Source organism: Aythya marila (genome assembly GCF_965140915.1).
Source record: "Aythya marila genome assembly, chromosome: 7".
In the NCBI taxonomy this organism is placed as follows: domain Eukaryota; kingdom Metazoa; phylum Chordata; class Aves; order Anseriformes; family Anatidae; genus Aythya; species Aythya marila.
This window is the reverse complement of record NC_139048.1, coordinates 33782418-33807861: the sequence shown is the minus strand read 5'-3', so window position 1 is coordinate 33807861 and position 25444 is coordinate 33782418. Positions and strand designations below refer to the sequence as shown.

At 36.6% G+C, this 25444-nt stretch overlaps 1 protein-coding gene across 2 annotated transcripts in view; it reads right to left on the bottom strand.

Moving 5' to 3' along the window:
* CTNNA3 (catenin alpha 3) overlaps positions 1–25444 on the bottom strand; it is a 464394-nt gene that overhangs the window by 149984 nt on the left and 288966 nt on the right. Inside the window, exon 10 of one of the 2 annotated variants that reach the window (XM_082765467.1) lies at positions 19034–19126. The exons of the other annotated variant lie outside the window; for it this stretch is intronic. Within the exon in view, the coding sequence (XP_082621593.1) occupies positions 19034–19126 (93 nt within the window). The remainder of the gene's footprint in view (positions 1–19033; positions 19127–25444) is intronic. 2 annotated transcript variants of the gene reach the window in all.

Genomic DNA, 25444 nt, shown 5'->3' with positions numbered 1-25444 from the left:
ACCAAGACTTAGCACAGTTATCTTTTACCCGTAACTACATTATCCATTTACGCAAATAAATGATCTTGAATTTATGAGAATGATATGTACTACCAGGAAAAAAAAAAAAAAAAAAAAAAAAAAAACAGAACAGACTTTTAAATAATACCAGGTTTTTACAAACCGTTCTCAAATCTTCTGAAGATCTTTGGGTTTCTGGAGTTTGATTCTGATGCACAACTTTCTGGATATTTTAGTTCAATGAATTAAAAAACAAGGTTAACTATTGTCCAACATATTTTATTTATGATGTCTAACTAAAGTCCTTAAGTTTAAGCTTTTATTAAGTACCATTATTATTTTCCCCCATTACAATAGCTTTAGATTTGTTTTCTGCAACAGTTAAAGCTCACACCTACCTCATTTCAAAACAATTGAGGAAAATAACTGCTTTTAACACTAGGAAAACATTAACTTATACCAGAATTTTAATATGCAATTAGACACACATTTTAGTAGTAACTCCAGTGTATCTGATCAGAGGGAAATCCAACAAGTCTTTACAACATAAATAGACCTCATTCTCAGTCTAATCGAGGTGGCCAAGAATGCTGAAGAGAACGTATCATATTCTCTTGATATCCCATTTGTTCTTCACTTACTCACTTCAAGATACACAGGCACTGCTCCTAGAAAAGATTTCTCCATAAAATGGAGCAGTACCTTTTCCAGGGCTGTGCAAAATATGCTCTGATGTCTTCTAGAAATGAACTTCTCTTCACTCTCCTCAAAACAAAAAACATTAGAGGGGAGAAAAAGCAACAAAAAAAAAAAGTTACTGATTTCTATTAGAAGTCTGCAGCAGCTAGACAAACTACACGAGAAGTACTCGTTTTTATATCTTTACCCACTTCTTTACTCAGGTAACACAGCAAGAGCAGATCTGTCCTGCCTTTATTGCTCTGCTCTCAGAACTGACCGCTCGACCACAGTGTGATGGCTGGACACCTACAGCTTTCAGAAAGATTCTAATTCAGGTGCTCTCCCCACTGCTTGTGTGGAACATGAGCAGGAATCCCTGGGGAGCTAGGCTTTGCAGCACACAGACTTCTGCACAATGGGCAAATATTAGTACTGCTCTCTTCTGTGCACCTCAACAACATGTGCTAGCAATAAAGCATTGAGAACAATAGCTGTACAACTGTATCAGTGTCTGCTGCCCAAAGAGTCCCAGAAATGAGATATGAAGATGGAACAAAGATCAACCAAGTACTAGTACCCATTTAAACAGACTTTGCATTTGTTAAGCCAAAACCACCCATAAATCTGGTCATGTGATGGATGCTCCATAGCTGCATTTAAGTAGTAATTTCATTGTTCTCTATTTGGACATCAAAGGTAAAGTAACTTTCAGTGGTGTAATACACAGAAGTCCTACATCAGCTTCTCCAACACTCTCTTAAAGTTAACACGTTTGTCTAAGTTGAGACTTTACTGTGTTCATTCCCTCTCGTGTTTGATCTTGTCAGCTAGGAGCTCAGTATTTCACCTCAGTAATTCTTAGGTCACATTGACCCCATTTCCATTCATCACAGTAACTAAATATTTTTGATTACAAAATGGGTCCATCAAGACTCAGATACTGCACAAGTAATGTATAATTTTTTTCTGTTCAAGCTTGAAATGATAAGCTATCTGAAAGTCAAACCCTGTTTCTGGTTGGGTACAATCAAGCATTTTTCTTCTTATTTGTTTTTGTTTCAGTTGATTTACCAGGGGACTGACTCTGCCAAAAAAAAGTGATGTGACTATATAAAAAGCTGTTTCAGTACCATAAAAACCATAAAATTTTTATCCTGAAAAACATAAAAAACAGGTAAACTGCTTGGGAGAACAACCAAAACTCTTATAGAACGTAGTCAACTTTATTAAATAGGTGAATTGAGAAATCCAGATGGACTCCAGATATGTGTGGAAATAAAGCCCTGAAACCTTCACTAAAAGTAAAAATTACAGCACAGGCAGGCATCTTCAGCTAACAGTACAGAGCTTGCTCTGACACTGAGACTGATGGACTCTAAAGCTACACAGAATCCTCGCATCATCTAGTCCAACTACCTGAATAACACAAACCGCACAGATTAACTAAGGTTTCCAGTCAGGAAGTGTACAGTTCCAGGTTCAATCAGTTAACATTCTACAGGAAGGCAGCTATTCCTAAATTGACTATTTCAGGTTACAGCATCCTTTACAGTTTCCAAAGTAAATTGTGCTCAATATCCAATTACAAGAAGACTTAATCCCACTTTGATTAAATGAAGCTTTCACAACATGTAACAATACCCATATTCCATAAGACAATTAAGACCAATACTTGTAAGATTAAATTTATTTATTTCTTTTAACAGGTAAGGAAAATCCTCCCGTAATCATGACAGAGCAGATTTTTTGTCTGGGAATCATCTAAAAGTAACAGACCAATGGACTAAGTGAGGTTGCTAAAACCTGGCGAAATCCAGGCATGTTATTAGCTTTCTTGATTCCATCTGGAACTGCCCCAAAGGCCAAGATTCATTCAATTAGGAGTATCTACCAAAAAATGCTCCATTGTATAAACTTGTGAATAGGTTCCAAATCCGTAGCCATCGGAGTCTTTGTAAGACAATTCCAATATGACTGAAAAAGGGGACATTCATCATTCTGGCATTGTGTTGTAGAGGTCGACCCACCTCAAACCTAACAGGCACAAGAATTCATCCAAACAGTGCAATGCAATGCTCTTCTTTAAGATCAGCCTCATGTTCTTTTTTGAATCGTATTCTTTGCACTTTTTTACTTGATTTTAGAATAACCAAACTTGACAAGAATCTTTATCCATTTTGATGAAGAAATAATATAATGTATATTTAAAAAAAAAAAAAAAAACAACTTTGAAATACCCAAACAATACTAATATTTTGATTTTCAGAACAAAATGTAATTAAAACTTCAAAAACCACAAAGAAGCCACAAAATACTGAGTATATTAAAAAAAAAAAAAAAAAAAAACAGAAACATATAATTTAGACAATGGGATAATTTCAATATGGTGTAAGAAACAGAAAAGTGATCACACAAATAAAGGGAATTTTTTTTAATTCTCTTTTCCTGTAGAATGAAAATTAAAAACGAAAAAGCGCATGCTTCACCAGGATTCTCTTCTTCTTTTTAGCTAAAGCTAAAAAGCTTTAGCCCATTTCTTAGGCTCCATGTAGTTCAGCCTTTCTACCTAACTCTAATTAATATTCATGGCATAAATCAAACTTTATCTGAAATTTCCTCAAGTAACAATTAAAAGAGAACACATCTGCAAGTCGTTGCTTCACCACTGCTTCTTGACCTAAACTGGGGTAGTCACTTGTTGCTGGCCAATTACAGAAAGCCTCTCCCTTTCCTATTTTAGCATCTTTTGGTTGTTCTAATGTCATTATCACCTACCATTACTTTGTCACGTATCCCAGACATGGCACTTCTGTGCTCTAAATCCCACAGCTCAGGTAAACATTAACAGAAAATTGTTATTCCTCCTGCTCTACTGCTTAGGCCTATTGTCAGGAGTTGAACTAATAGTTTTCAAGTATCTTCTTGCACTCCTAAGCACAAGTTAGCTGAGAACAGCATTTATTCTCATTACTTGTACTGCAGTACATACATACGTCCTCATCCAGCACAGGATAAAGCATACTCTCTAAAAGAGTACTCTCTTAAATACTCTCTACACACTTCATTAAATCAAAGCCAGTCTCAATAAATTAAAGGAACAATAACAGATTACCCAAGTGAAAGGAAGCTCGAGGATAGAGCAAGGTGATAACAATCATAAGACAATCCTACATACCTCCTAAAAACTAGCTTCTAAACAGATGCTTACTATATAAAAACACAGATAACCTAAACTGAGATTTAAGACATGCACAGGATACGGAAGATCTTTCAGCGAGCTACCCCTGGGCATAATGAGTTACCATGAAAAAACCTGGACAAGTGTTCATTCGGGTAGCCTCAAAGTATGGGACAGTTACTCCTGTATTTCAGAAAGAATAGAATGGAAGCTAACAGACACCTAATCCTATGGCACAACGAGAACAAGCAATATTCAGAGAGACTGGTCATTAAGTTGAGGACAAGTCATCCAGCTAAAGGCAAGGCAAAAGAAGACAACAGAACAATAGAAAGTGCACAGGGTTGCACTAACATTCCCAAAATATCCCATTGATTTAACTTAAAAAAGGATCAAGGGAAAAGGTCTGAAATGACAGACACTACATTAGAAGAAAAAAAAAAATCTCAGAAAAAAAATACCAGGATATTGCAAATACTGATAAAAAAAATATATTAGTCTTCAGTGAAATGAAGAGAAGGCCTTTATTGCTTGGGTGGATTGTTGTTGTTGGTTGGTTGCTTGTTGTTGTGTTTTGTTTTGTTTTGTTTTGTTTTTGCAGTTGAGTAGGGGGAGCAAACCAAGGTTTACATTCATTTGCAGCTCCAGCATCTCATAGCTTCTGACAAAATTAAGTAAGTGGGCAGATCCATCAACTTGACAGAGTAAGAGCTGAGCCAAATTCAATCTAATACTTCTCAACTATGCTACAGAAATTTACCTCCAAGAAAAAAATGTCTAATTCTGCCCTAGTGTATGCTAGTACAGTGAAGTGTAAAGAGCTGAAGTTAACTTACACCAAGATCACATGGTTTAGAACCTAGCCAAATTAGTAACACATAGCTTTGTTTGAGAATAAATGTTCTCAAATTATTTTGCTTATCCTGAAGCTTAGTAATACCTTCAAGTCCATATGTACTTTCAACCTAAGTGTAACCATATATGGGAGGAAATACTGTATTTAAGCCCGCTCTAATTATATCTAAGTTTTCAGAAATCCCTTTCATTTATTCCACTGTTGTCAACATCTGCAGATGGCCTTTCTATTGCCCTTACATTTTTAAGCTATTGGTAATTCATACTATCCTGCCTATACAGAAAGTCGTTACAAAGATGAACACAAGTATAATTCACCTGATATACTAACAAACTTAACTTAATAGCCATTATTCTACTGCCCTTAAAAAATTACCCCAAGAACTAACTGCCTTTTCTGTATGCAGTAGATTCTCCAATTATATGCAACATCTCAAAGGCAGCCACTATATTAAAAACAAGAACTTCAGAAATGTGTTTATTAAAATCTTTTCTATATAAAACCTCAATTCACACTTTAAAAAAATTTTAGACTGCAGTCCCCATAAAAATGGCCTTCTGACAGTGAAATTACCTTCCTGGTTGTTTTGTGTGCCATCCCTCCTTTTCTTTTCCCCACGGGCCATGCTTTGTCACCTTTACCCTGTTGAGCAGTAAACAGGAGAAGAGCATTTTACACGGACTAACACTTAGAACAGACTAGCATCAGGAGCACAAATTCAAAGCAAAGCAAAACTTTGCTTTTCAATCCTAACTGTCATATGATTGACTACTTCATCCTCATCTTTAGGAGGATGACATTTCATTTGCTATGAATGGTTGGGGGTGTTCATCTCTAAAGGAAAGGTGTGGATAACTACATAGAAAAGTTAAGGACTGTCTATAGAACAGTATAAATGCATAAAGATTTTCACACCAAGGTCAATCAAGCACAGGAACAGTGGGCCCACAGAGTTTGTAAAGCCTCCATTCTTCAAAATTTTTGAGATGTGATTGGGCAAATTTCTGAGAAAGCCAGTTTGTATTCATTGGTGAACTTGCTTTGAGTATAAGGTTGGGCTGCAGATATCCTTAAGGTCCCTTCCAATTTGAATGTTAAGAAGTAATTATATAGTATTCTACTTGTGATAAAGATTGACTATTTCTGCAGCAAGAACCACTCACTTCTCAGGGATACACTCTAGGAAAAGTAACAGAAGTGTAAGGAGATTATACCCAACACATACTGCAGCAACATCATGAAAAAGTTATTTCCCAAAACAAGTTTTACTAACTAAAAAAAGCTAGCAGTCTGCTAGCTTTGTTCTTTCACCAGAACCTCGTGCAGAATTTTGTTAATCTCTTCCTAGTATTTATTTCAACACCGTGAGGAAGCGTGAATATCCAAACATCCACAACTCTGTAAGAATGTCTCAATATCTACCACTAACCCAAAATCCGAAGAAATACCTAAACACACAAAAAAAAACACTACTACAATGATTTAAGAAAAAAAAAAAAAAAAGCTTAAGAATATGGAATTATTGATTTCACATCTGCCATAAAAAGCCATTAAAATAACAAAATTTGAAAAGCTCCTAAAACTTTCAAAGCTGAGTATCCAGTATATAAAATATTTAATCACAAAATGTATTTCAGTCAACATTATATAAAATTGAGATCATGTTGATAATACATTAAGAATTACTTATGCGTATATATTAATAAAATCGACTCTAATTTTTGAGTGAATTTTAGAAGTGCTATCTACCCCCAATGGAACTAACTAAAAGAAAATGGAAAGTTGGAGAAGATCTTTTAAGCATTACAACAAAAATTCACAGATCACTGACAAAGTGAGACTGTACTTCCACATGAAACTTCCCTCAGCTTCTGTAAACAGGGCAAATCCCATTCACAGCATACTACTCTCACTGTATCCTGAAAAACTTAAATAGTCTCAATAGCATTATCAAGTACCAACAGTTAGGAGGAGGTAGGTGCACAGATGGTATGACAGGATATCAACCATGAGATTTTTCATTATATTCGGAAAAGATTAAGACACCTGTTCTTTGAGGTATATATTCAAAAATTCCAGTAAAAAATAATGATGTAATAAAAAAAACAACATACGGCAATCTCCACAGTACTAAATGCATGAGTTCGAATATCTAGGATATACAACATTTTAGAAGTTTCATTTTCAAGCTCTATTTTGGTTAAACTAACATTTAATTAACTGTTCCTTCCTCCTTTCAGATTATTTGAAGCAGAAGAAGGGACAGCATTAGAGGCATTTGTTTTGGTAGTGACAAAGTTGACTGAGAGTGAGTTTTAGAGGTTACATAAAGATTAACTTCTGATGGTATTAGTTAACTTTAATTAAGCTCTGAGAAAAGGTCATGGAACAAATTTTTATGTATTAACGTACTGTTCAAATTTAGCAAAGGTCTTCTTGGTACCAGCTGTTATGGGCAGATTTAATTTCTACATGGTTATTACAAGCTACTGGCCAGGAGGCTTGTGAATGAATTACTAACATACATATAAAGAATTCCCTCAAGAACAAACAGAACTGTGGGGCGAGGGGGAAGCCACAATACTATGAACAATATTTATCCAATATTCCAGGCTAGAAATGAAATAGAGTCCTGTGTGTATCCATCTCCTGACATCTGAGAAGTGGTTGACAGTGATACAAAGAAGTAAGTTCATTACACTAGGATAAACGTTCATGTACCTTTTAAAAACAATTTGTGTTACTTAACTCACAAGCATTAACTCCCAGCATCACCTAGTACTGCTGGGAGGTGTGGGGCAATCATGAGGAAGGAGGGAAAAAAAAAAAAAAAAAAAAAACACACAAAAAACAGAAAAACATCCTCTAAAGCTTCCCTAACCCCATACCCAACTATGTCAGGTTGATACAGGTCCCACACGCGTCTTCCTGAATGCATATGTAAACCTTTCACAGCAAAGACAGTGAAAGTCATCTTTAACACTTCAGGGATTGAACAGAGACCCTAACAAGATATTGAGACAATAAATAAAAAGTAGTATTAAAGCACTCTCATTATTTCAGTTTAAAATGATGCAGCAGTACAAAAGAATTGAAAATGAGGGTAAGTATTCAGCATTCACATTTGGGTACGTAGTTTTTCTGGTTTTTAGACTGCCTCTTCTTAGTTTGTGTAGCAGATTGTCAAATTGTCACATATACTTGGAGTTTGTCATTCCAGTACTGTAGCACATAAAAAGCCTCTTGCAAATCACATTAACTCTCTTTTTTTTTTTTTTTTTTAAATGACATTTTAACGTTTTGGTTTCCAGGAAGAAATTAGTAGAACACAAGAAGGGTAGTTATCTGCTGCCTTCAAGTTGATGCTCTTCTTCTACAGGAAACATTTAAAACCACATTTTAAAAACTTGGAAGCTCATCAGAAATGTGAATTGGCCAACTCTGTAAAATTTACCTCACCACATGTCTCCAGGCCAGACACTTCCTTGGGAGATGTTCTAGAATTCTCCAATTCACTGAAGTCTACCCCGACAGATGTAGAGGATGGGCACATAGAAAAGAAAAAAGAACATTTTCCTGACCCTTTTTTGCTTTGCAAGCTTGTACAGAAGTCACCAGAAAATGCCAAAAGCTTATTCCTTAGCTGCAAACTTATGGGGGTCTTACACACATACCAGAAGGTAGACAGTATAGCCCCACCCTATGCATGCTACAGATATACTGAACTTGCCTCTACCTCATTCACTTCCTATTTCCAACGCTACGTTAAATTGCAGTACTAACAGATGTGAGAAACTTTAAAAATAATTAGTAGTAATAATAACAATAATGAAAACCACCAAAAAAGCCACCAAGGATAATGATTTTGTAGGTTTCCTCACAGGCAGTTGTTGTCTGAACCTTGCCAAACGCCAACATCCCCACTGCTGCACCAGACTTGGTGCTTGCCAGACTTGGTGCATGCATCTTTTTCTGCCATCTACATCACCAGCTGCCTCCAGGGTGCTGAAGCACCCATGAGGATCCCCATTAGACATCCAACAGTCCAGCCAAAATGCATCCCAGAACTGAGGAAACAGCTGATCGCAACATTAAGCCCAATGCCATGAAACAATGTCAGATGAAACTGAACACGAACAGTGTGATTTCAGCTTCTTGCTTCAACAAGAGGAAAATGTTCCCATCTGTGCTATTTATATATTACTTCATGCAATAGCTATTCATATTCTCAGCTCTTCATTGCTGTCCTCCCCTCTCTTCCAAAAACCATGCAAGAATAAAGCTGTTAACAGAAGTATTGTTGTCATGTACTACTATGAACTTTTCTACCTAGTGTATGACCACCCTCCCTCCTCCACAGACTCAGTAGTTCTTTATAAGAAGTCTCTAACAATGATATTTTACTGCCTTTCTTTCCTTCCCTAGCATTCTGCTGCAGAACTGTCAGAAACAAAATGAGGCACCTCAGGAAAAATTATCACGAGAAATTTTGAAGTTGAAGAAAGAAAAGAAGTACCTTTCCAGGAAGAAGGCTTTCAAGTTTTAAAGGCGCAAGGAAAAATATATCTTTTACAGAACATTCATAGACTTTTTGCAGAGTATGCATTTACAACATACGCCTTCCAACAATTTTAAAAACTCCATTGTTCTTCTGTCTTTCCAATACTTGCAGTAACCTCAGGTGGGGCAAGCAGAAGAGAGGATAAAACACAACTTCTGCTAAGGAAGATGAGGCCACTCAGCATGTATAGTTGGTACATTTTAATATTATGAACTGAGAATTTGCTGAAGATTCTATTCTTACACAACAGATGCTGGAAGATGAAAACTAAGACAGAAAACCTCAAGGCATTGCATAGTTAATTATTCTCTCTCCAAATACTATCATAAAATAGCCAAGCAATCACAATGAACATGAGACTTTCAGGGGAAAGTAAGAGTCATAGTTTACTTTTTATTTCCCTTCAAAGTGATTATTGGAAAAGTTAAAGCCAAAACAAACATCCAGCTAATTCTATTTGCATCAGAGCATTAAGCACTACATTTTGCTGGCCCACAGCATTAGGATTCTATAGTATCCCAACCAATTAAGAATGCCACAAGCTTTTTAGAGCAACGGACTTCAATCTCCACAAACAGGAAAAGGTAACAGCCTACAACTATTAATGCAAATAAATGATGCAAGGGGAAATGAGAAAGGTTTTCCTATTTTCTCATTTTCAGTCCTTGTGAGATGGTCAGACTTGAAAACTCTAGAGCATAGCTGTTCTTGTACTTGTTCCTTTTCAGCAGCTTGCCACAGGCTGCACAGCAGATCAGTGTTCTGATGGTATAAAGGATCATCCATGCGAAACAGGATCACATATTATGATACTTGAGGACTGGAGTAAAAACTTCTACACAATGTCTCATGGTAGCTGGTGACAGGTATTTCGTGATACTGGTAACAAACACCAAAATTTGAAAACCAAAGGTGTTTTGTTATCAGCTCAACCCAGCACTAGTCTGTAATGCCACTGAAGGCAGTGGCCCTCTCCTTGTTTAGATTTCTTTTTCTCATTCTTTTGCTTGAGCCAGTACGGAGTGCTCATACATCCATACGGCAAACCATATCAGACAACTGACTTGAATGAAAACTAACCTCCTTGCTTGCTTCTGAAGTTAATTCTCAGTGGCATCAGTTTCCTGATACATATGGCTGAATCCTTTCAATTGCTGCTTCAGTCACAAGGAAAGGAGGCAGAAATCACAGCTTGAGAGTAGGAAGAGAGACCAAATCTCTAGCAGCACTGATGATGTATGACAGATTAAACTGCTTGTGGAACAAAGGTGTAAGAGAAGGAATTAAATATAGGAACATTCAAGCAGACTATGATAGCTATTAAGGTTAATGAGACTTTCTTCATTAACTTCAGCATCGTTGTGCATGAACTTTGATAACATGGTAAAAAGCTACAAGCAAAATGTATTGCTTCACCAAAACATCTTTGCTTTGGTTTTAGAAATATTATTAAGGCATGATATGTACTTTTAATTAATCTCTCAATTCAAAGACTGCAGAAGGTACTTAAAAAGATGTCTGATACTGTTAGAGATACTAACATCTGTTTTATCTCTTTGAAAGCAGATGGTAGAGAACTCACTGATTTACCATGTTCCCCCCCATTACTTCTGCCCTTGCACAAGACTGCTCTATGTGTAGAAAATGGCATTAAGACAGATAAAAGGAGATGCCACACAGCCTGTTCCACCAAAATGATGAAAAAACTGTGGTTATTAAAGTGATGTTGTAGAACTATTTTTATGGCACTAATAAAAAGCTTCTTCAGTGTATGCTTCCACCATTTTATGTACCAAAACAAAGAACAAAATGGATGATTGATTTCCCCTGATGAAAAAGCAAACCTATAAGAAACGTAGATTGTTAGTTTCAAAAATCCATAGCATCATAATATAAGTAAACTTCAGTATCTGAAAAATCTAACACATCTGAAGAATACTGCCCACCTGTTAGCTATGAAGTCTCTTTTTTGTGAGGGAAATTTTTCAGGTTTGTTGCATAAGTAAATACTTTCCAAATAATAATATGGAAGCAAATCATATCTGGATCAGCCCAGAAGAGCTAAACAATTTAAGTATAAATCAAAACACAGCTCAAAGGAAAATACCAAATTCCCATGTTGGTTTCTATAAGGGAAAAAAACACTGATGAGATGTTTGATTTTGAGAAAATATAGAACATTCACATTTAAAGCTTGCGCAAAATATATAGGAATCACAAACAAGTTATGATTACACAACACAACAGATTTAGGGTTGTCTGGCTGAGAGACAGGAAAGAAAGTATCACCACAACAGTGCTGAAATTACTAAAATTCAAAGAGAAGAGGGCTGCAAGGACTGGTTTCTCATAGGGAGTCTTCCCTTTTTTTACATTCTCCTTACTGCAGATGCATGTGCCAGTAAAGAAGCAGTTCTGTAATTTCCAAATACTGCATATACAGTAAGTTCCGGGTAGTCAAGATAATGCTGAAAAACATCTATTATGCTGGGACAAGCCAAACAAATAGAAAATGTTGAAGATAATGCTCCTAGATCTGTATTTGAATGGCTAGGAAACCTAAGATATATAAATATGTTCCATGGATCAGCTCTACACCTTGCTTACCCTGACAGAACAGAACAACAGTTCAGTTGGAAGGAAAATTCAGAGACCATCTAGTCCAACTTGCCTCAGCACTTCAAGACTAACGAAGGTTAAAGCATTTTCTAAAGGGCATAGTCCAAGTGCCTCTTGAGCATTAAGAAGCAAGAGGCATCAACCACCTTGCTAGGAAATCTGTGTGATCACTGTCATGGTAAAGAGATTTTCGCTCAAATCCAGTTTGACACACAGACACACACCCCTCAGCACAGCTCTGTGCCATTCTCACACATCCTGCCGCCTGTGACCAGGGAGCAGAAACCAGCACCTCCCTCTGCATTTCCCCTCCTCAGGAAGTAGCAGAGAGCAATGAGGTCACCTCTCAGCCTCCTTTTCTCCAGGCTAGACAACCCAAGTGTCCTCAGCCTCTCCTCACAGGACATGCCTTCCTGCCCTTGTACCAGCTTTGTTGCCCTCCTCTGGATGCTTTCAAGGACCCTTTGTACGTTGTGGAGCGCCTAACTGCACAAAATATCCAAGGTGAGGCTGCAACAATGCTAAATACAGCAAGAGAATCCCCTCTTTTGACCAGCTGGCTATGCTATGTTTAATGCACACCAAAACACGGTTTATCCTCTTGGCTACGAGGACATGCTACTGGCTCATGTTGAGCCTGCTACTGACCAGCACATCCCCAGATCACTCTCCACAGGACTGTTCTCCAGCCACTTGTTTCCCAGACTGTACCTGTGCCCAGCATTACTCCATCCCAAGTGCAGAATCTGGCATTTTGCTTTGTTGAACTTCATGCCATCACTGACTGTACAGTGTTCCAATCTATCTCAATCCCTTTGCAACCTTTCTCAACCCTTCAGGGAAATGACAGCACCTTCCAGTTCAGTATTATCAGCAAAACTGCTGAGGATGCATTCAACTCCTCCATCCAGATCATTTATGTTTAAAAGAACTGACTATTGAATGGAGCCCTGGGGAACATCACTAGTGACTTGCCACCACCCAGATGTAGAGTCACTCACTACAACCCTTTGAGCATTAACATCAAGCCAGTTCATCACCCAGCACACTATGTACCTGTTCATCTCACAGTTGGACAATTTGTCCAGAAGGATACTGTGAGGCACAGAATCAAAGGCCCTACTGAAATCCAGAAAGACTACATCCACTGCCTTCCCTTCATCTGATAAACAAGTGATGTTATCATAGCCCTAAATCCTAACACAGGACTTTACCTTCAAGAACCCACGTTGACTATGCCTCATAATAGCTGTATCTAAATGCCTTTTCAATAGCACCCACATACAGTAGCTCCCCATGTTACTTCAACTTTTACAGTGATTTATTCACAAATTCACACAGCCAAAAACACAGCTTCTATCTTCAGTGGTATTTTAATAGCCACATACAGAACTATGTTAAAAATAACTAACAGCATATGAAGTTTGAAGCAGCAAGGAAGGACAGCACCAAGAATTCAAGCTGTGTCTTCCACAATGTGTTAAGTGTTATGCTCTTTTCATTAGTGTGTATATATAATATATATACATATATATATAAAGTATTGTAGGAGGGGAAAGAAAAGCAAATATAAAAATAAACAAAAACTGCAACAACAAACCCTATATGATATATACTTCAAATGTCAGAGATCAGTACTATGGTAGCACACGTCAAAACACAGCATACTTGAACATCGTCTGTTGCAGAGCACAACCAGCAGGCTTGCATAAGAGCTGTAGCTTTGTTTTCAGAGATGGCTATCATCAAGACTTTGGAATCTTGCCATGTCTAAAATCCATTTTTGAACTCTGCCATTTTATTAAGAATTTACAAAGAGTAGAATTTGCTTTGTGACTTTACTTCAATGTATTGTGTTAAACAGCATTATCCAAACAATTACTTAAAAGACAGTGGGCACCTGCCCAGAAATAAGCATTTTGATTTGGACTGTGAAAAGGATGAAATTTTACATTGAAAACTGCACTCAAATAGGATTCTTATCAGATGCTTTTGTGTACATTAATTAATCTTGGCTAATCTATCTTGATTCTTTCTGTGGGAATGGGGAGGGTCCTCACTTAAAAAGTAGCAGTTCTGCGCTTATTGAATTTTTCCACTGAATTTCATATAGAAAGAAATGTCATAGTAAAATAAACCCAGACAAGCCCCAGGTACCTAGAAAAGGTCTAAATCCACTGCAAACCAAAGAAGTAATCAGCATGATTTAGAGCAGGATACTAACAGGGCTGTTTTCAGGGAAGCAAAAAAATAAAAAAAAAAATATGATCAGATCATTTATCTTTTCTCCCTGAGAGTTTTCAGAGTGAAAGAAGTTGAGTCTAAATTTCAGAGCATAAAACACATGTATCAAAAGAAAGAGTGGAAATTTACAAGTCATCCCTTACACACCAGTACTGTACCAAAATTCCCTAATTCCTACCTAACCTGTGACAAAGCATTCGTACATTTTTCTCTGTTAGATCCCTCATGAAGTAGTGGAAGAGTTCGTGAGTGTAATCGCATGATTTGAGTTCCCCTTTAAATAACATTAAGAACAACATGAACAGTTTCTTTTTTCCTTTTGACACAAAGAGCAACTCTATCTCTAATAGATTTCTAGTTACCCAAATTTCCAACATAAACAGTTTTTTTTCCTTTTAACACAAAGAACATGGATTTCTAATGGATTTCTAGTTACCCAAATTTCCTTCTCATCTAACAGCTTTATAGCCAAAAGGTTTTCCCTCTCTCTCTCAATACTTAAGAAAAAAACAGAACTCAAGAAAAATATCTAAGATCTGAGGTTCTAGTTATACTTGTGTGTACCCTGCCTTTTTTTTTCATAGCTGAGAATAATGTTACATAGGAGTGATTACTCATCACCAAATAAAGATCATACTGAACCATAAACATTCATGTAATTTTCCTGCATTGTGCTTCCTTGCATGCATATCCCAGAATGGACTTGGCTCACTGAAGAACTAATTCCCCTATGCCAGTTGTGTTTCAGTAACCAGTAGCAAGCAAACTCTAGCAAGATCTGAATCTGCACAATTTCATCTTGAAGGGAAGTAAAACTAATATTTACCTTTTTTGGGTACACTTTTTCCAAAATCTTTCTGCTCTTAAATCTCCCTAGGGATCCTTAATTATTCTAATAAAAAGGCTCTAACCAGAGCCCTCAAATACCGAAGCTCTTCTCAGCTGCTGTCTCAAGACCCTGGCCACTTCTGATCTCCAATTACAAACACCTGGTCCAAGTTTCAGTTCAAAGTTCAAAAAGATACACTTGAGATCTGTTTAAACTAACACTGTAGGTTCTCACTGGCTTTCTTTCCTTCAAGAAGTAAAATGTCAGTATCAAATGTCACTATGTGCTTCACAGCACCTCCACTATGTGCGCTTCTGACTGACATGAGTTTCAGAGAGAAGCAGCACAACTTCACCGAACATGGCTACTGTTTTATCTTGCTTCTCTCATCTCCCTCAGCACTTTACCATATCCCAGGTTAAATCAGGGATCTAAGGGTTTCAGCTTCACCCGAGATCTGACCAATTGTTTTCTTCTCGCTACCTTCTCCCTCCTTCAGAGCCTGCTGTAGAAGGCAGACCTACTCCTCAAGCTGATCCCTCAGCAGAGCTCCCTAAACCCCTGACAGAAAACGCACTCTTCAAATGCAAAAGGTTGGTCACTGGCTGTGGACTTGTGATTCCAGATAAAAGATGGTTTGTTGGCATCTGGAGTAATTTTTTTGCTCCACACACCACAGGTTTTTTAATGCAAAAAGGTATATCCAAGGAGATTCTATGGCTGCAGACGCAGTCCCCTCCCCATCCCCCTTACATCTTAACAACTGCTTAACAACTGTGTTTTACAGAATTAATCAAGCGGATATTGTTTTGTTAAGCAGCAACGGAGTTCATCTGTGATCAACCTCCATCTTCTTCATACTTTTCAGAAGGTGCAGATGATCTCTCACCTTATAATTGCATCTCATAAACACTTAAAATAAATAAATAAATAAATAAATAAAAATTAAAAAAATGGAAAGCACTAAAAAGGAAATAGATTTAGCTTGCCTTCTCTTTGCTAGCTGCTCTTCACGTACTGTGAAACTAGTGTACTTGCTGAGCCACATGAAAGCTTATCACAGTCTGAATTTGAGGGAAATGTAAATTCCTATAGAATTTAGGCAGAAAAACTGGAACCACTGTGTCTGTTAATCTCTGCTGTCCTACTTTTAGGGAGTTTTTCCATCTCTCTGACAGGTTTACCCTCTATCATGTATCCTGACCTACTCCACGAGACTAACAGTACAAGGAACCAGACCCTTCTTCTAACGTATCACTAAACTGAAACATGAGGGGAACAAACCCAAATTCTAGATTAGGAAATAACTACAGATTTACACCCTTGATGTTCAACAATAGTGTTTGCTTTTGTGGATTCTTTTCCTTATCTTTCTCATAGACTTGATGAGATCATGATTTTGCTTGCACACCATGAAAGCAATATGGATTCCAACGTAGAAAAACAGTGACATTTTAGATTTTACCTACTTGACAACACTCAAGAAAATGCTTCCACCAAAAGCTATTAACATGAACAGAAGTTATTTCTCCTTCACTAAAACACGTGCAAGCAGCTCTTTCTCTCTTCATTCTATTATTGATATAAAATTAAATATTTTTGACATTCATTCCCCATGAAGTATTCACACAAATTCATGAACATCGTGTTTCGTATCTGCTGACAGATTTTCTCTGCTTATAGTATTTATTGAACAGTCAAAATATTTGCTAATAATCTCACTTGATTAAAAAAAGGTCAGAGTTCAGAACCAACCCTCTACGGTTTCAATACAGTACAGTATAATTAATAGAACATAAGTAATATGAATTTAACAATTAGAAGGGCTTCCTCCAGGGCTTTCCAATTTTCTACCTACCTTTTCACTGGTGTTATTTTAATGCTCCAATCTGCAGAAGTCCAAAGACTCCACACCATTTTCTGTGCATTTTGGTTTTTGTGTTTTTGTTTGTTTTGCAGTCAGCCTTTTTAGATTTTAATCCAAAGCATGTGGTTCCCTTCAGGCAACATGTTTTTAATAGTACATAAGAGTTAAACCCTATTTTTTTACTCTACAGAATTATGAACATTGGGGATTTCTGCATGCAAATTTCCACTTTCCAAATTCTAATTGATATGCCCTGTAGGGATCTTAAGAAATAATTATTTTCCCCGTGGAGAATTTTTAAATGATATAGCATAATCTGATTTCCTGTGAAACGCAGAAACCTTACTTTGCTGTTTCTTACTTTGGTAAAACAGCAACTGCTTTTACAGGGAATGATCTTTATCTGAGAAAGCAGCAAATTCTGCACAATGAACACACCACTAATAGTAATATAATCTTATCACATACCACATTTTCCATTTAGACAGATCTATAATCTTCAACTAATTCACCCATTTTTACCAAAGGCTAAAAAAAAGTTAAAGAAAAAAGAAATAAAAAAGCCACCACAGCAAAGATAAAAAATACACCAAAAATAATATTAAATTTCAATTTTACTATAGGAAATTAAATCCTAGCAATTTAAATAGCCATGAAAAACAAAAACAACAATCTTGTAGTCAAAATTCCATTTTAGGTGCTTCTGCTACCAGATGCAATACTGAAAATAGTATGTTTTCAATAAAAATGCTACATCTGGATGCATAATAATGTAATATAAAGGTGCACTTGTACCTTGGAGAAACAAAGCAGCTGGAAGAAACTGTTCATTAATTCTTCTTACAAGCCAATAATCTTAGAAAAGCAGTAACACAATAAAGCAAATGCCCCTTTTTATACAGTTGCATGTATAAAAACATTGAACTGTAAAACTGTTAGAAAAATAGACAGAGAAACAATGATTCACTTCAGGGAGTGTAGTGAATCAAGGTCGAAGTGAAGCAAGGGTCAAGGAGTAATGGCTTTAAACTGAAAGAGGGGAGATTAAGATATTTGAAAGAAATTATTTACTCAGAGGGTGGTGAGGCACTGGTACAGGTTGCCCAGAGAAGCTGTGGATGCCCCATCCCTGGAGGTGTTCACGTCTTAGTTTGACGGGGCTTTGGGCAGCCTGGGCTGGTGGGAGGGGGCCCTGTCCATGGTAGGGGGTTGGAACTAGAGGAGCTTTAAGGTCTCTTCCATCCCAAACCACTCTGTGATTCTGTAAGACAGAACACTGATCTGTGATACTTTCAGAGTATCACATTTTCTTGATATAAATTTCTTTTTCCCAAGTCTTGCCATTTACTCAACAGGTATAAAAAGGACTCCTGAAGCTTGTAATTGAGCATACTGTTAATATTTGTTCTTCACCTTCTATTTCCACTATCCTTACCATTCAACCACACAAAAAGGGAAGAATACTTAGGCTACTGTGTAAACTGCAGTGTTCTTCAAAGAACGAAATCTTGAAATTACACAGCCTCGAGGCTGAAGCACTCACATCAGATACACAAAAATCAGTTATGTCTCTGCTCTGAACAAAATAATAATGTAACTGCTTAAGTTTTTCATGTCTAGAATTCTGAACATGAGAAATATAGAACGAATACACCTTTTAGAAGGTAAGTACCAAAAATGTATCTGCAGCTGTGCATTCATTTGCTTAACACAAAAGCTTAAGCTTTTTGATTGGCAATTATCAGAAGAATTAACACTTTAACATTCACATACACACAAAAAATAAAGCAAAACGTAATTAACATTTCAAGTTCAAGTCAATATATGTACTGTGCTTTCCAACAGTAAAGACACTCCCTATCTGCTTATCATGGTACACTATTAATTCAATCTGGTTACATTTCAGAAACATAATAATGCTTTTTCAATTGCAATTCTTATGACTTCTAAAGGGTCCAAATAATACAGATTATTCATAATTCCTATGTTAACCAATAAGAAATAATAAAAAGATAAACTAAGTATGTTCCCTCTATTTATCATTTGGTCTCCATTTACCACATTAACATGCGTGGATGGAACGTGAATGCTGAAGGAATGTGAAGACTGAAGAAGCCTGACTAAACATCTATGTTGTGCAACAAAAACACAGTGAATGCTGAGTGCGCTGTAATGGGAATTAATTGAAAAAGTCATACCTGTGGGCACAAAGTCTCGATGTGATTAGCTGCCATTTGCACGATTTTCGTTCCATCTTCATTTGTTGACAATGAACAGGCAAGATTAGCAACCTTAAATAAACAAAGCTTTGTAAGCATGTATTCATCCCCATACTCTCAAACTTTCTGAAAATATCTCTGCAAGGAAGCTTTCATTATTTAGGGAAATTAATTTGTCCAAAACCATAGCTGAACAGGAAAACTCAGAGAAAAGGAGCTGTGGAAAGCAGTGACAGTAACAAATTTCATGACCTCTCCCCAGTTCAGGTTCACCACATAATATCTGCAGCATAGCATTTAGATAGCTTAGGACTTTGCAGCTTCATATGCATTGTTTGTTGTTGTTTCTGTTGCTTTTCAGAACCTTTCAAACCATGTGTCCACATATTTTTTTTTAAACTTACATTTAAGATCTTAAAGATCCAATAAGATTTGCCTTGACCTGATGAACAAAATAGAATGATTTATGTCCTGAACCATCTACAGATCATTATTTTTATTAGCTGTAGAATTTTCCACCAAAAGAGTCATATCAATACACCTTATATTGAGAATGTAAAAGAAAACACGAAATATGTGGAAGTTCAAGTCTGTCCTGTATTTTACTGCACACAATGGAGATACAGCTTCCTTTGCAGGAAAAAAAAAAAAAAGAAAACACTGCTACAAGGTTCCACAGTTCAACAACTTCGAAAAGATGAAAGAAGAAGAACATGCTCTGACTGCAGTTCAGCTCAGCGCTACACACCGTAACAGGCTGCCTTGATAAAGGCATGAGAGTGGTTGGGATACTGAGATCCAGTAGATCTTTTAATCATATTGAGCTCATGCAAGGCCCTTACGTGAACTACGATACTTGCTAGCTTCTGTAATCCTTCACTGATGTAGTTGTATTACATTAAAGTAGACCAAGAACTACCTGAGAAATAGTCCTCCATAGCGTTACAGAAACTACCAACAGAGATACAAAACAAATACACAGTTACTTTGCAGTTATTCAAAACTCAAGCAACAAGTTGTATGGCCCAGGTGCTGAAAAAAAAAACAAAAACAAAAACAAAAACAAATCTTCATTTATCAACATTTTAATATACTATTTCTAACAAAGAACAATAAGCCAATGATGATCTGTTACCGAAAGCTTTTATTATTCAATGATGGAAATAATTACACAGTATTAGCTAGCCCAAGGCCAAATAAATTACATGTCCCATCCAAAATTCTGAAAAGGATGAGGGCTAGAATGAATGGCCTTCCATGTACAGCTGTGCCTTCTTAGAAATACTTATGAACCTATTCCTGCTATTCCAACACAGTTCATTGGTCCCCGCTGTGTGATGTTATCTTGTCCACAGAAAAAAAAGTAACTTTTAGGATGGAAAAAATTCCATTTTTACAACTGCACTCAAACTGCACTCTCTTTTACTTTAGTCAACTGCCATGGTATTTTTAATACAGTATTTGAGAAAGACTGTTCCTAATTTTATGCTTTCACTGCTTACTCTTCAGTTTTACATATTCCCCGGTGATAACCCAATTCACGACAGTTTTCTCAAAGAACAAGCTACAAAGGATGTAAGTATTAGGAAGTTATGTTAAGCCACTTTATAACCAAAAGGAACTGGACTGCATTGTCTACATTAGAAGTCTTTTAAAAATCAGTAAAAGTTTTTTTCTTAAAAAAAGGCAAGCTGTAGTTGGCGAGTCAGTTTAGAATATGTTTATTGTGTTACAACATTTTGGCTGGCCATTACAAATTCATACTACGTTGCCATACAAACAGCAAATTTAGTTCTTTGCCTTTCATTTTGATTGATGTAACAAAACCTTTCATTGCCCTTAGACAAAATGGGTAGTATTTTCTGTTCTCAGCACTTGAGTGTCACAATTTCACGTTATATACCTTATGCGTAAGTAGAGTTCTAATAGAGTAGGTGATTAGATTAACAGCTGTTCCACCTAAAAGACAACTATTGCACAAGTTAGCCATGAATTTGAAAATTAAGCAAGCCAAGTGGTTAAAGCCTGTCTGGTACAGAGAATGATGGCTGAAACACAAATATATGGAGGTCTTGCAGCCTCATTATATCACACCCCTTCAAACTCACAATGGCAAGCACCATGTACTTACAATGGTGGAAGCAACCACTAGATGACTGGAAGTATATCCTGTGCCCCATGCAACCACCCAAAACGTTATCCTGGGCCCTGAAAAGCAAGTCCTACGGCATCTTCAGGGTCTCGACCAAAATGAAAATGTAAAATAAATTGAAGAACACAATATTCTGAGGCAAAGATAGCATATGTGTGAGAACCCTGCCCAGTAACTTTTCAGGAATAATTTACTTTTCTCTACCTGTGTCAGGCCTGGTGCAAAACCTCATTAAGTCTTGGTCACAATAAAAGCATCTGAAGAACCAGGCTAAGGATTCCCTCTCTGGACCTCAGCGTACTTGATCTTGAAGATTCTTTCCAACCTACACGATTCTACAATTCTATAAACCCTACTGACATCAGAAATTTCATGCTAGTATTGAGAAAAATAAAGTCAGTTGGAATGTTCTATTAGATTCTTTTATCTACATGACATCAGCATCTCAGATGAATATCTTTATTCAAGAAAACATACTAGGCAGAGCACAGTGGACCTCTGTTATGCTTCTAGGAACTAGACATGGAAATAGACTATATCACCTTAGGTATCACTAGAGATATTAAGCAGCAGGGATCTGATCACAGTTTGAACTTCTCAGTTCCTTCGTTACAGAAATAGTAATTAGGAACCAGTTCTTACTATTTATATTCATCTCGGTATGCTTTCAAGTCAAAAGGTAAAATAATACACTTGCAATCTTCCAAAATACATTCTCCCATTTTATAAAGGCTTTTTTTTTTTCATTTTGACATGAGAAAAAAATGCAGTGTTAATACGGACAGACTGCATCTTTAATTCTGCAAAACTTACAACCTTACAGAAAAATGCATTTATAAGGTGATCAGTAACTCCTTTCCATTTCAAATAACCTATAAGGGAGGAAAATTTAATTGTATTAACATTATCAGATGAATCTGTTACCATTGAAGCAAACAAATTCTACTTCATTTGTCTGCCACAACACACTGCTTAGAGGAAAAATTATTCAGACTCACTACGTATGTGGGTTTACTTGTACTGGAACACTGCTAGTGCAGACTAAATAGAGAGGCAGTAAGTAAATGTTTTTCTAACAATTAAATACGTAACATTCTAGTCCAAAAAAATCAGAATTTATCCTTAAACCTCATTATAGCATCGTTAAAGACTAATTTACTTGAAAATTCTCAAGTGCTTTTAAAAACTGGATATGTCAATTTTCCAAAACCCATATGTCTCTCAGACATGTGCTACCTCAACTATCTGTCAAAACACAGCTATAATTCCAGTGAAATCCAGCATACCTGGCAGATTTCTGACAGGCACTTGCCAAGATACATAATTTGTCTGGTGAATTCAGATCTTGGAATTTCTGAAACTGCCAGCTCTACAACCTGGAGCTCCAAAATTTCCAGCTTTCTGCACCAACCACAAGCCCAAAGGCTGGCAGTTTCAAGGGCATGCCTACACTGTACAATGCAGAACAGTGTAGAAATTGGTGACAGCACTTGTTCCAAGTGCAAAGTCAGGATAACCATCCAAGTTTGGTGCTGCTCTCAAGTGACTGTGATTTACTTAGAGAACATGCTGTACTCACAACAGTGTCTGCTATTAGAAAACAAGAGCTAACAAGATTGCCTCTTACCAACTCTACTGCATGCTGCAGACATGCCCTGACAGTCTAGATATACTTCACTGTCACCAGAGAGTTCCAAAGTCCTTCAAACCCATGGTTTGCTCAACTTCTGTGGAGGCTCTTAGGTCTGGAGACCCATAAACCTTAGTTTGGTGTAGAATTGGCAACATTGTAGCATAAAACTGGAAATCTTCAATTAACTTATCCTCCATGGTGATGTTTTCAAGGACTGCAGAGATCTCAACTCTAAGAATGAGGTGGGAACTCACAGTTCAGGACAATTCCACCACCATGCTGACGCTTAGGAACAGAAAAATCCCAGCTCCTTTACTACTACCTTTCTCTTCAGAAAAACAAATAAATAAATAAATAAAATAAATAAAATACTTTGACCAGTTCAGTAATGTAATTTTAGTTGTTTTCCTTTCCTGTAGAATCTTTACATTCTGCCTTGTTCCAGAAAAACATGCTATTCTGTAGCACCATTCTGTGAAATTGTGAATACAGAACATACATATAGCGGACACAGTACTTTCTCTATTCCTATGGCATATATGCCTGCTTTTGGCTAGTACAAAGGTCTAAATACAGAATTACTAGAATTTAAAATACTTTCAAACACTTTTACTTAACAATCTGTTACATCAGCATGGATGGCTGAGAAGAACTGGCAACTGTGATTCCTACTGGAAACAATACACATCAGCAGCCCTGTAGCTTCCTATGAAATGCTGACTACGGTAAGTCCCTAATTAAATTCTCATTTTACACCCTACACTACACCATTTTAGAACAAAATTTACGTAGTACTGGAAATCAGAACTATAGTTTGTATATAATTAATTATATACAAGAAAACAACTTGAAAAAAAAAAAAAGGATGCTCCCAAAGTTGCAGTGAGATTGGAGGGGAAGATAATTAAAAAGGGAAACCTACTTCAGGCTTCTGCCAAACTGCTATTTAATTCAAACCACTGACTTGAATTTGGACATCCTTTCAGCACTATAGTCACTCGGAATGTCAAAAATATCTATTTTTTGTTTCAGTGTAAATGTCTTCAATTCCTTGAAGTGGGACCCATGAAAAATGAAGAAAAATATAAAATGATTTTTTTTTAAGAGAAAAAATGTAAAACATATAAAACTTCTTAAGTGAGTTCAAAATAGAAATAATCCCTTTATTAGCTATTTATCCTTTCACAATAAAACTGCGCTTTAAGAAACCTGTTCTGATGCAACTGGTTTAACATGCAGGTTTATATTCAATACTAAAAGCTCAATTCTAATAAGCACAATTGATCTGAGTATACATGAAAAAAAGGATCAGAAAAGTTGAAGAACCACCATTCAAGAAAGGTAATAAATATCACACTACAACTACGTACAGAAAACATAATGGGGAAAAAAATGCAAAACAACACATCCATAGATAATCAGAGAAAATCAAGGATCAAAAAAAAAACAAACAAAACATACCTTCAGAATTTAATCCACATCAGCATCAGCATTCCCTTGCAGAAAGTATGGCAATTCATTATGCTATCTAACATTAATATTGAGGACCTGGTTCTGCAATACAGGAAGCGTACAACAGCACAAGTTTCTGGAATAGTTTTGTGTTTTGTTGTTGCTGTTGTTTTCCCCAGCAATAAACAGTTACTTTATATTCTAGTCTGTTCTCAACTACCATTCTTGTTAATTACTACTGTAGAATGTTTTTTGTTGTTGTTGTTTTTTACAAGAAGGTCCTCTTGATAAAAGGTCACTGTATGTCTATTGCATAAACACCTGTGCTTCCAAAACAAACAAACAAAAACAACAACAACGACGGCACACTTACTTTGATGAAATCTCACCTATCCTTGGAAGTAAATGAACATATTATCTCTTCATTTACACAGCAAGGCTCTTTCAGTAAGCACAGTGTTTTGAAGTCTTTATTTTCTTGTTGTTGATGCTTGACAGCTAGGTTAAAAGAAACCCAAAAATCCTAGAGATTATACATCTTCTCCCTCTGTACTGCAAGTGCTGCAGCCCAGCATTCTTAGTATATCTGGTCAGCAGCACTCTCATCTATAGACCAGGCCAGTCTAAGGTTTGCTCTGAGAGTGAATGGATTTTTAAAAGGCCAGTTAAGTTCAGCCATTGAAGCACTACCAGCCAAATACAACATAAACTCCCTAAGTCATACACCTCTGTCATTTGCTTGCCACTTTCAGGACAGTAATGCCAACCAATTGCTAAATAGTGTGGTACCCTCACAGCACATCTGAACACAGGAAAAAAAATCTTACTATCAGGTAACTGTTTGTTTTTACACTTAAAATTAATTGGATGACTCACTTTTTCCTTAAACTTTCCAACAGTTACAATGTTGACAACTCATTTTTTTCCTGGAATTGAAATAAAGGAGAATAACTCAGAGAAACTCTTGTACCAAAAAAAGCACATTAATGCTTACCAGAAAGCAAGACAGAACCTTTCATATTGCCTCGTTCAAGGCAAGAAATCATCACAGAATGCAGGTGCATTACTTCTATCTACTATAATAATACAATCCTTTTACAGACTCACAATATATCATACACCTTAATATTTTTATTATTATTATAAGGACCTT